The sequence below is a fragment of the Nerophis ophidion genome, linkage group LG12 (genome assembly GCF_033978795.1).
Source record: "Nerophis ophidion isolate RoL-2023_Sa linkage group LG12, RoL_Noph_v1.0, whole genome shotgun sequence".
Lineage (NCBI taxonomy): Eukaryota > Metazoa > Chordata > Actinopteri > Syngnathiformes > Syngnathidae > Nerophis > Nerophis ophidion.
Genome location: NC_084622.1, coordinates 10,055,674 through 10,068,819, shown reverse-complemented (window position 1 = coordinate 10,068,819; position 13,146 = coordinate 10,055,674). Strand labels below are relative to the sequence as shown.

At 42.0% G+C, this 13,146-nt stretch overlaps 1 protein-coding gene across 2 annotated transcripts in view; it reads left to right on the top strand.

Annotated features, from left to right (window-relative positions):
* The window catches only part of LOC133562944 (voltage-dependent calcium channel subunit alpha-2/delta-1), a 311,591-nt gene that overhangs the window by 132,448 nt on the left and 165,997 nt on the right, over window positions 1–13,146 (top strand). For both annotated transcript variants that reach the window (XM_061916789.1, XM_061916788.1), the window contains exons 8-10: window positions 1,411–1,480; window positions 3,471–3,521; window positions 5,749–5,848. In XM_061916789.1, coding sequence (XP_061772773.1) covers window positions 1,411–1,480; window positions 3,471–3,521; window positions 5,749–5,848 — 221 coding nt within the window. The remainder of the gene's footprint in view (window positions 1–1,410; window positions 1,481–3,470; window positions 3,522–5,748; window positions 5,849–13,146) is intronic.

The following is a 13,146-nucleotide window of genomic DNA, read 5'->3' as shown; positions in this document are numbered from 1 at the left end:
GTGTGCTTTCCAAGCCTTTTGTCTTCCCAGACTAATCCACAAGGCAGCGGGGCAGTGGTAGGGTGATGCCAGGGCATGTCCACAGAGTGGGACCACTGCAGCTCCGAGATCCCCTGCCACGTTTGCCTTGGGCCGCGGGGCCCTAGTTACACTGTGTGGCCACGTGGAGGCCTCACAGGAGTCTTGGTCAAGGAGAGGCTGTGTACTGGCAGGAGAATTCTGACGCACAATGCTGCTTCTCCGTTCACCACAAGGGCTAGCCAGTGGCAGTGCCTCTAAGCGAGAGTTTAGCAAGCATGTGGGAAGGAGACATGCAACCTTTCCTCTAACTACTGCACTAGACGCATCGTCGGCGATTACTCGAAACGAGTATGATTGTCCCCCTGTTGGTGGGATTGCCTTCAGGAGATCGCCTGTGCTTGGAATCTTTTAAAGTGGGGAGACTGGTGCACAGACAGCCACCACACTGTCCTTAGCAAAGAGAAGGCCATGATCCAATGGCATGGAGACCAAGGCAATTGGGGGCCCATCTTTGCTGCAGCATTCTCCCGCCTTTGTGACCATTGTGGAGCTTCTAGGCAACCATCATCCGCCCACTGCTCCATTGAGGTCTTTTTCGACAAGGGCGATGCGCGGACTCCAACGTCACTTCTTTGCAACGGGGAGCTGTATCCGTTGGCAAGGGAAACCCACCCCCTTACAGCGGCCATAGCTCCGGTTTGTCGGAAGACTGCCTCTGGTGCGCCTACCAGCACTTGCTTTTCTCTCAGTGTGTGCTCCCCAAGCCTTTTGTCTTCCCAGACTAACCCACAGGGGCAGCGGGGCAGTGGTCGGGTGATGCCAGGGCGTGTCCAAAAGGTGGGCCTGCGCATCACGCCTCTGGGGACCACACTGCAGTTCCGAGATCCCCTGCCACAATTGCCTAGGGCCTTCATTCCTGTAAATTCAGAAGATTGCAACTCTTCTTTCATCTCTGCTTCTAGCCGCAGGGTGTTTTCAATTCACGAGGCTTCACCCGGAGAGCTTGTACGTGCCATATTCAGGAATCAGCCCTCGATCTGACCTGTCTCTTGCTGTTGTTTTTCAAAACACTTATTATGCATGAAGAGCGGGCACATCGCCTGCCTTCTCTGCTTTCTGTCCTCACTAACAACATAGAGGCTCATTTCCAAGCAATTAAATTCCGCCAGCGTCCGTCCATTACTCCCGTGAATTATATTTGCCATGGTATGACATGAAATGTTAAGTGATTTTGTAGCAATCAATATCAGCCCGATCTTCTCGTTTTTGTCCGTGCTGAGGAGAGACCCTGGGTCGTTGAAGGAAATATCAATTAGTGGTTAATTGTCTCGCCCCATGTGAGAAAGGTGTAATCAACCCCCTTTTCTCCCTTTCCCTCCTTCTCTAAAGCGTCTCCCTGGATGGATGCTCGCAAGACTCCCAGCAAAATTGACCTCTATGATGTACGCAGGAGGCCTTGGTAAGACGGGCAAACACATCAGCACTTTCTACCAGGAAACAGCTCATTTTAATATTTACGGTTTTGCTTGCTGCTTCGAATGCGCAGATGATGATTTTATACAGAAACAACACCCGATATAAAAAAATATAAAAAAAATAGAAGTACCAATGATTGTCACACACACACTAGGTGTGGTGAAATTTGTCCTCTGCATTTGACCCATCCCCTTGATCACACCCTGGGAAGTGAGGGGAGCAGTGGGCAGCAGCAGTGCAGCGCCCGGGAATCATTTATGGTGATTTAACCCCCAATTCCAACCCTTGATGCTAAGTGCCAAGCAGGGAGGCAATGAGTTCCATTTTTTTTTTTTAATTCATTAGTATGACTCGGCCGGGATTTGAACTCCCAACCTACCGATCTCAGGGCGGACACATACCAATATTGTACAATATAATGTATTTTGTTAGTTTTTTGGTTGCTTTTTGATACTTTTCTAAATGCAGGGGACCACAAAAATGTCATTATTGGCTTAATTATAACAAAAAAATGTTAGTGTACATTAAACATATGTTTATTATTGCAATTTAGTCCTCAAATAAATAGTGAACATACTAGACAACTTGTCTTTTAGTAGTAAGTAAACAAACAAAGGCTCCTAATTAGTCTGCAGCAACATATTGCGTCATTATCTACCTATTATTTTGTCAACATTATGAGGGACAAACTGTAAAACTGTTCATTTACTGTTAATATCTGCTTACTTTCTGTTTTAACATGTTCTATCTACACTTCTGTCAAAATGTAATAATCACTTATTCTTCTCTTGTTTGGATACCTTACACTAGTTTTGGATGATACCACAAATTTAGGTATCGATCCGATACCAAGTAGTTACAGGATCAATACATTGATCATATTCAAGAACCTCATACATCCAGGGATGTATGTACTGAGTTTATAAACATGATATCCATTTTTTAAAACAAAAGAAAATGTTGTGATGCAAAAAAATATCGACATAATCATAGTAGTATCGACCAAATACGCTACTGTACTTGGTTTCATTACCGTGGATGTCAGGTGTCGATCCACCCATGGCATTTGTTTACATAATGACGCCGGTGACTTATTATATCCTCCTACTGTGTGTAGTAAAGCATGTTTAGCTATTCCTTGTCCTCCAGTGATAATATTACTTGTAAAAAACCCTATTTTATTTGTCGCCATTGATGCCTGAAGGCATTTCAGTGTTATATGTTCATCTTTATCTTTAGTTTTTAAGCCAAAATGCGTCCGTTCTCCATTTTCTGTAAGTACTCTGTGTGTGTGCGCTGCCGAACATGCTCCTCTGCTTGTAAGACCAGCAATGTCATGACCTGACGACGACAGGAGGGCGGGAGTTTGGGGGACTGGAACTTTTTAGAGGTGGTATAGTACCGAATATGATTCATTAGTGTTGTGGTACTATACTAGTACCGATATATCGTACAACCCGACAAAACACTATTTCTTTTTTGACACACTTTTAGTGTTTCAGTGGAATAGTGTTGATATCTGACTGTATTTTTATATCATATAGAAAAAAAACATATTTCAAACACCTTTAAAGACGCTACAGGAGTTGGAGTTGAGATGCAAAGCGTTTTTTTTTCAACTAGCTGCAGAGTAGGACCGTATCGTCGGACTTTATTAGTATAAATGCATTTCATCACCACGTATCGCAACTATTTGTCTCACTCGAATACATCTAATCCATCCGTCACGTTCAGGGTTAGGTGGGTTTGGTCTGGACCCCGGGATACAGAGACAGCAGCCAAAGTGCAGTACAAAATAGTATTCAGAAAAAAAAAAATAGTAATGCGGGAAAGTGATACAGAATATTGCAGAAATTATGTTTATTTTTCACTTCAAATTATTTTCCCACCTTGTAAGTAGAAACTTTGATTAAAGTAATGCTTACTATAGAAAGTGACATTAATTAATTTAGTGTGTGTGTGTGTGTGTGCAGGTACATCCAAGGCGCAGCTTCTCCCAAAGACATGCTGATTCTGGTGGACGCGTGAGTTAACCACATCTTTTCATCGATCCCTCTACATCTGATTTACCCTGATTATAAAATAGTTCATATCTTGATATATGTAGCCCACCGTCAAATAATTGCAATGTGACTGCAATCTGATGGCAGTCACACATAAGAGATATGTGTAGACTGCAATATGATGGCAGTCACACATAAGAGATACGTGTAGACTAAAATATGATGGCAGTCACACATAGGAGATACCTGTAGACTGCAATATGATGGCAGTCACACATAAGAGATCCGTTTAGACTGCAATATGATGGCAGTCAAATATAAGAGATACGTGTCAGCTGCAATATGATGGCAGTCACACATAAGAGATACGTGTAGACTGCACTATAATAGCAGGCACACACAATATATATGTGTACACTACACTATGATGGCAGTCACACATAAGAGATACATTTAAGCTGCAATATGATGGCAGTCACACATAAAAGATGCGTGTAAGCTGCAATATGATGGCAGTCACACATAAGAGACACGTGTAAGCTGCAATATGATGGCAGTCACACATAAGAGATACGTGTAGACTGCACTATGATGGCAGTCCCACATAAGATATGCGTAGACTGCAATATGATGGCAGTCACACATAAGAGATACGTCTGGACTGCACTATGATGGTAGTCACACATAAGCGATACGTGTAAGCTGCAATATGATGGCAGTCACACATAAAAGATACGTGTAAGCTGCAATATGATGGCAGTCACACATAAGAGATACGTGTGGACTGCACTATGATGGCAGTCACACATAAGAGATATGTGTAGACTGCACTATGATGGCAGTCACACATAAGAGGTGTAAGCTGCAATATGATGGCAGTCACACATAAGAGTTACGTGTAGACTGCACTATGATGGCAGTCACACATAAGAGATACGTGTAGACTGCAATATGATGGCAGCCACACATAAGAGACACGTGTAACCTGCAATATGCTGGCAGTCACACATAAGAGATACGTGTGGACTGCACTATGATGGAAGTCACACATAAGAGATACATGTAGACTGCAATATGATGGCAGTCACACATAAGAGACACGTGTAAGCTGCAATATGATGGCAGTCACACATAAGAGATACGTGTAGACTGCACTATGATGGCAGTTAAACATAAGATATGCGTGAACTGCAATGTGATGGCAGTCACACATAAGAGATACGTGTAGACTGCACTATGATGGCAGTCACACATAAGAGATACGTGTAGACTGCAATATGAAGGCAGTCACACATAAGAGACACGTGTAAGCTGCAATACGATGGCAGTCACACATAAGAGATACGTATAGACTGCAATATGATGGCAGTCACACATAAGAGATTTGTTTAGCTTGCACTATGATGGCAGTCACACATAAGATATACGTGTAGACTGCACTATGATGGTAGTCACACGTAAGAGATACATGTAGACTGCAATATGACGCCAGTAAACAACAGCAAAACTTTAAATGTTCCATTGAAGATAAATAACATTAAACAAACATCTGTCAAAATGTTTTGGTACGACTTTGAAGCCACACCGCTTGATGGATTGTCTGCCCATTACGACGACCATAGTCAGAGATACATGTATTACTATGGTGTGTGTATAAGGACCGCAAAATAGGGACCCCTTAAAATCCAGTGCGTTCCATGGTCCGGAAAATTGGTGGTCCCTACTTGGCAGAAATTCAATTCCATAGAGCGGGCGGGATTTGTAACGTAATCCCTGCACTAATCCAGAGACCATGGGACAAATGCTCACGGACTACAAAACAGTTGGTTGTGAAGTCTGCAGAGGCCTTTCGCTTGATGCCGGCCATCTTTTTCAACCAACTTGCTCACATGTTACATACTTGTGTGTGTCGTCGGTCCCCACAATGTCTAAAGCATGTTACACAATTGTGTGTGTCGTCGGTCCCCACAATGTCTAAACCATGTTACACACTTGTGTGTGTCGTCGGTCCCCACAATGTCCAAAGCAGTCCTTCTCAAATACCGAATGCATTGTTATTGATTGTGTTTATTTTTCACGACCAAAGGTTCAAATCGGTCGAAAAAATGTTTATAGTTGAAATACTAATAATTTAAATGTCGTCGTGGCTTGTGCAGCCCTTTGAGACACTTGTGATTAAGGGCTATATAACTTAACTTTGATTGATTGAGTGATAATTCACTTCACTACTTCTTCTCCTTCCCTGCAGGAGCGGGAGCGTGTCTGGTTTGACGCTCAAACTGATCAGGACCTCGGTCAGCGAGATGCTGGAAACGCTGTCCGACGATGACTACGTCAATGTTGTTTACGTAAGTGTTCCTAATTAAAGTCCAGTCACTTTTTGTCCAATATGTTATCTCTCGGCAGTTTATGCAGAGAGAAAGTCTGCAGCAGGGGTGTCAAACTTGTTTTAGCGCGGGCGGACTGACAAAATCATGGAATAATAATTAAAAATTAAAAACTGGATGTGGCAACTTTTGAAGGAATTGTGTGTGAATGCTACAATGCTAAAGTTGAACTGAAATGCAAAGTGAATGTAAGTAAGAATAGTTTGAATGTTGGAAAGGTTTTGAATGATGAAGAATTTGAATATCCAGGAAAACCGGAATTTGGTTTGGAACTTTGGAAAGTGTATGTTTGAATGTCCAGGATGAGTGGAATGTGTTGATATTGGAATGGTTTGAATAAGTTGAAAAATGTGGGAATTGTACAACTGAGATCGGTAGGTCATACCAAAGACTATAAAAACGGGACCCATTACATTTCTTTCAATGTAGAGAATAATTTCGCCAGACCTAGTGTGTATGTGATAATCATTGGTACTTTAACTTTAACTTTTAACTTGATAAAATGCCCCATTCATTTCAATGGGAACTTTGTGGAAATTTGGGGAATTATTTTTTTTTTTTCCTGTAAATGATCAGGAGTACGAATGTCCTGAATTAGCTGAATTGCTTGGTGCTGGAATTGTTTAAATCGCTCCAGTAATGTTGAAGTAGTAACCGTTTTTGATTGAGAAATAGTATTATGGAATTCCTGGAATTTCAGGAAAACCGGCAATGTTTCTAGTTCCTAAACCAACTTTTTTTTGTTTTCTGTCCTGACTAAGAAAAATATTTTGACGGTGGAACAGTTGAAGTGGGATGAAAAAGGGAAATAGGGTTAACAAAAACATGAATTCCTGGAAATTTATTGAACGTGGAAAAATGGTGTGAATGCTTGGGAGCAACTTCGTAATGATTTATTTTTCTTACTTTGGCCCAAAATACAACAGAATTATGAACATGTACAAACTCCAAATGATCCTCTTGGCAAAAAAACTTCAAGTTAGTTGAAAATTCGGAGGAGTTTTAAAAACACCATGAAGAACACAATGAACTCAGACTTTGTCTCAGTGCATTTCCAAAACCATTAACCTTTAAGCACTTCCAGGTCAGTATTCTCATGTTGGCTGTTCACCATTAGAGACGACTTGGGAAAAGTGTTTCCTCAAACCGCCACATTGGTGACATCCAAAAGTGCCACAACACATTCATATATCATCATCATACTTGCCAACCTTGAGACCTCCGATTTGGTTAAGAGGGGAAGAGTATATTTACAGCTAGAATTTAACATAACTACAAACTTAACCAATGTGAACATGCAAGATTCAAGCACAACATAAAATAGGACACATGTAGAAAACACACATTTTTACAATGGAGTTCAGGGTGCACTTGGTGCCGTTAACTGATTGTGAGAGCTACAAAGACGATGGTCATGTTGACTGTTTTATTATTTCATCCGTTGAGTGGATAATTTCTATCCATCCATCCATCTTCTTCATTGCCATGTACCAAGGTATTTGACTCTGGGGTAAACGGTTGCAAAACTAGCTTAAATTTAGCATGCTAAGTCAATTTAAGATTTTTTTTGTTTTGTTTTGTTTTATTTTGGCCCAAAATAAAACAAAACATGCATATTCTGAAAATGTGCATATCACAAATGATCAATCCATCCATCTTCTTCCGCTTATCCGAGGTCGGGTCGCGGGGGCTTAAGCCTAGGTAGGGAAGCCCAGAGTTCCCTCTCCCCCCAGCCATTTCGTACAGATCTTCCAGAAGGAATCCCAAGACGTTCCCAGGCCAGCCAGGAGACACAGTCTTTCCCAACGTGTCCTGGGTCTTCCCCGTGGCCTCCTACCGGTTGGACGTGCCCTAAATACCTCCCTAGGGAGGCGTTCAGGTGGCATCCTGACCAGATGCCCAAATCACTGCATCTGGCTCTTCTCGATGTGGAGGAGCAGCGGCTTTACTTTGAGCTCCTCCCGGATGGCAGAGCTTCTCACCCTATCTCTAAAGGTGAGCCCCGCCACCCGGTGGAGGAAACTCGTTTCGGCCGCTTCTACCCGAAAGCTCATCACCATTGGTGAGGATGGGAACGTAGATCGACCGGTAAATTGAGAGCTTTGCCTTCTGGCGCAGCTCCTTCTTCACCACAACGGATCGATACAGCGTCCGCATTACTGAATATGTTGCACCGATCCACCTCTCGATCTCGCGATCCACTCTTCCCTCACTCGTGAACAAGACTCCTAGGTACTTGAACTCACTCCACTTGGGGCAGGGTCTCCTCCCCAACCCGGAGATGGCACTCCACCCTTTTCCGGGCGAGAACCATGGACTCGGACTTGGAAGTGCTGATTCTCATCCCGGTCGCTTCACACTTGGCTGCGAACCAATCCAGTGAGAGCTGAAGATCCCGGCCAGATGAAGCCCTCAGGACCACGTCATCTGCAAAAAGCAGAGACCTAATCCTGCGGCACATCAAACTGAAACCACTCAACGCCTTGACTATGCCTAGAAATTCTGTCCATAAATAGTTATATACAGAATCGAAAACAGAATCAAGAAGGAATTGTGCGTCGCTACTGCAAGAGTTTTCCGCCAGCCACAGCAGGAGCGGCTGATTGCTTGCACCTGCGCTAATTGAAGTAGCGGCAGCCAATCTAAATGTCAATCCAACAATGTGAATTGTGAGGTGGGTTAGAATCATAAAACACGGGACGTGATGTTAAGACTGACCAATAGATGGTGTGCACTGACATGAAATTTGCCTTGATGTTAAGAGTGGCATGAGATGTATTCCTTGGAGTGGGATTAGATATACATTTTGGGACACATCCTCAGTAGTGTTCCTTTGAATCCTGGGGTGTTTCGGCCTTTACTCACTAAACACCCTTTTCAAGGGCGGCCAGTTTACAGGTCTTTCCGCAGTTTCAGAAACTGCTCTGATAATCTGCCGCAGAGCCTGTCTGTGAATTCCAAGTTCCTAAATCAATTTGAAGGTGGAAGATGCTACAAGTCCTTCTTATCCCACTTCAACTGGACAAACTTTCGCATTCCAGCTATTTTGAGTTGCGTCTGCCGCCAACTGTGTATCGCCGTTTCTTATGTTCGAGGCCTCCTCAACCAAGTTCTCTCAAAGGGACTGTGAGTTCTATGATATACACAGATCTTTGTGAAGGGGACCAAAGTACAACTTCTGGCCTAAGGCTGGTGGAAGCAATCTCAGGCGGAAAGAGGAGTTGCTGGCCAACATCTACGAGCGTCTTCCAGTTCCGGGCCATGGATAGGTGTCCAGTTTCTGGCTTTGTAGGACAAGCTTGGGCTTTTTCTGTCCCTCCCGGATGAAGGTAGTTGGATTGCTCGGTCTTGGGGGTAAGGAGTTGGTAGCATTTCTCTTGGTACCGACACAGAGACTAAAAATATGTCTTGTTGTTTGAAGTTCTTTCAGCAATCTGATGGTGGAAGATGCCACAAATCCTCTGCATCCCACTTCAACTGGAAAAACCTTCGCATTCCAGCTATTTTGAGTCGTGTCTGCTGCCAGCTCTTGGTATCGCAGTTTCTTGCGTTCATAGGCCACCTCAACCAAGTTCTCCCAAGGCACTGTGAGTTCTATGTTATACACAGATCTCTGTGAAGGGGACCAGAGTCCCATGTCTGGCCTAAGGCTGGTGGAAGCAATCTCAGGCGGAAAGAGGAGTTGCTGACCAACATTTACGAGCGTCTTCCAGTTCCGGGCCATGGATAGGTGTCCAGTTTCTGGCTTTGTAGGACGATTCTTGGGCTTTTTCTGTCCCTCCCGGATGAAAGTAGTTGGATTGCTCAGTCTTGGGGGTAAAGAGTTGGTAGCATTTTCTTGGTACCGGCACAGAGACTAAAAATGTCTTGTTGTTTGAAGTTCCTTCACCAATCTGATGGTGGAAGATGCCACAAATCCTCTGCATCCCACTTTAACTGGAAAAACCTTTGCATTCCAGCCATTTTGAGTTGTGTCTGCTGCCAGCTCTGTGTATCGCAGTTTCTTGCGTTCATAGGCCTCCTCAACCAAGTTCTCCCAAGGGACTGTGAGTTCTATGTTATACACAGATCTCTGTGAAGGGGACCAGCGTACCATGTCTGGCCTAAGGCTGGTGGAAGTAATCTCAGGCAGAAAGATGAGTTGCTGGCCAACATCTACGAGCATCTTCCAGTCCCGAGCCAAGGATAGGTGTCCAGTTTCTGGCTGCGTAGAAAAATTATTGGGGTTTTCCTGTCCCTGCCGGATGAATGTTGTTTTTATTGGATTGCTCGGTCTTGGGGGTAAGGAGTTGGTTGCATTTCTCTTGGTCTCCAGTGCTGCAGCCAGGCTCTTGAGGACTTGAATTTCTATTGCGACATCCAGTGGACACATTTAAAACAGCAGTTGCTTTCAATGAAACATACTGTTCATTGTTATATTTAGCAGACTCGTCTTGCGGGCCGGATAGTCTCCAGGTAAACCTCTTTCCACATACAATACCGTGTTTTCCGGATTAAAAGGCGTTGCTTGTTCCCCAAACTTTCACACCCGCGGCTTATCAATTGGGGCGGCAAACCTACATATAACACCGACAGAGACTAAAAAGATGTCTTGTTGTTTGTGCCATGGCGCCATCTTTAGGATGACATGCCTCACGGCAGTGGCCGCCCCTTGTAAGTCTACAGTATTTCCTTCTCTTTCATGCATCGAACCGGAAATATAAGTGCTGTTTTATCAACTAGTCGTCTGTAGCGTTTCTACTCATATGGTTTTTTTCATTCATTACTCCAATAACTGTAACTTTTACAATATAACAAAAACTATTCATAACAGTACTAAAGCAACACGTTTGATAATAGTGTTTTTATGTGTACATGTAGCCTCGCCAGCATTAACTAATACGCCAACACGTTTAAAAACGCCTGTGCTGGTATGTTTCACTTAAAATGGCATTCTTTTCGTATTCTTTCAATTTCCCTAGTTCCTTAGTAGATTCACCAGAATGTGTTTTCAAGCATATGTGTACATGCTATCGTAATCAAACTAGCCTGGATAGCATTAGCATATATGCTAACACGTTTGAAAATGTCTGTGTTAGCATTAATAAATTACATTGGCATTCTTTGTCTGTGGTTTTAGTTTCGTAAACTCAGCAAAATGTGTTTTCAAGCATAATTGTGCGCGCTATCGTAATCAAACTCATCTGGTTAGTATTAGCAAATATGCTAACACGTTTACAAGTGTCTGTGTTAGTATTTAAAATTTACAATGGCATTCTTTTTCTATGGTTTTAGTTTCAAAAACTCACCAAAATGTGTTTACAAGCATATTTGTACGTGCCATCATAATGTAATCAAACTAGTGTGGTTAGCGCATATGCTAACACGTTTACAAGTGTTTGTGTTAAAATTATAAAATCACAATGGGATTCTTTTTCTATGGTTTTAGTTTCGCAAATTCACCAAAATGTGTTTTTAAGCATATGTGTGCGTGCTATTGTAATGTAATCAAAGTAGCGTGGTTAGCGCATATGCTAACACGTTTACAAGTTTTTATGTTAAAATTATAAAAGTACAATGGGATTCTTGTTCTATGGTTTTAGTTTTGCGAATTCACCAAAATGTTTTTTTAAGCATGTGTGTGTGTACCATCGTAATGTAATCAAACTAACGTGTTAGCGCACATGCTAACACGTTTACAAGTGTCTGTGTTAGTGTTATTAAATTACGATGGCATTCTTTTTCTACGGTTTTAGTTTCGTAAACTCACCAAAATGTGTTTTCATGCATATGTGTGCGTGCTATCATAATGTAATCAAACTAGTGCGGTTAGCGCATATGATAACACGTTTACAAGTTTCTGTGTTAGCTTTATTAAATCACAATGGCAGTCTTTGTCTACGGTTTTAGTTTCGTAAACTCACCAAAATGTGTTTTCAAGCATATTTTGTACGTGGTATCGTAATGTAATAAAACTAGCGTGGTTAGCACATATGTTAACACGCTTACACGTGTCTGTGTTAGCGTTGTTAAATTATGATGGCATTCTTTTTCTACGGTTTTTAGTTTCATAAACTCACCAAAATGTGTTTTCAAGCATATGTGTGTGTGCATTGGTAATGTAATCAAACTAGCGTGGTTAGCGCATATGCTAACACATTTACAAGTGTCTGTGTTAGCATTATTAAATTACGATGGCCTTCTTTTTCTACGGTTTTAGTTTCGTAAACTCACCAACATGTGTTTTCAAGCATATTTGTGCGTGCTATCGTAATGTAATCAAACTAGCGTGGTTAGCGCACATGCTAACACGTTTACATGTGACTGTGTTAGTGTTATTAAATTACGATGGCATTCTTTTTCTACGGTTTTAGTTTCGTAAACTCACCAAAATGTGTTTTCAAGCATATTTTGTACGTGGTATTGTAATGTAATAAAACTAGCGCGGTTAGCGCGTATGATAACACGTTTACAAGTGTCTGTGTTAGCATTATTAAAACACAATGGCATTCTTTTTCTACAGTTTTTAGTTTCGTAAACTCACCAAAAAGTGTTTTCAAGCATATGTGTGCGTGCTATCGTAATGTAATCAAACTAGCGTGGTTAGCGCATATGCTAACATCTTTACAAGTGTCTGTGTTAGCATTATTAAATTACGATGGCATTCTTTTTCTACGGTTTTAGTTTCGTAAACTCACCAAGATGTGTTTTCAAGCATATTTGTGCGTGCTATTGTAATATAATCAAACTAGCGCTCTTAGCGCATACGCTAACACGTTTACAAAGTTTTGATATTGTTAACTTATGACGACATTCTTTTTGTATTGTTTCTATCTCTGAAATTATTTCACCAAAAGGTCACCTTGGAGTTATTGAGTGTTTGGCTGATTGGTCCATGACGATGACTTCTGTTTTGTTTGATTGGCCGTTTTACTGCCACGTCACAATCACCGCATTAAGGCATGAAGATAAACATTTACATAGAATATCTGTAAAAAGATATTTAATTTCACAATGTATTTATCTGCAGCTTTTAGATAATATATGGTAATAATATGTATTTGTTCTAAAATTTAGTGGGTGCGGCATATAGTCCAGAAAATGCTTACAAACTTGCAAAACTAGGACTTTGGCTAGGGAGACAAGGGAAAAATGTTTGCGCACTCGGGACTGAAATGCACACAAGAGGACTTGCGCCACAAATTGTGTGACACACACAAGCGGTCCAGAAAGATGGATGACTTGTAATGAAGTATGGATTTCTCTTGGCCACCTTGAAG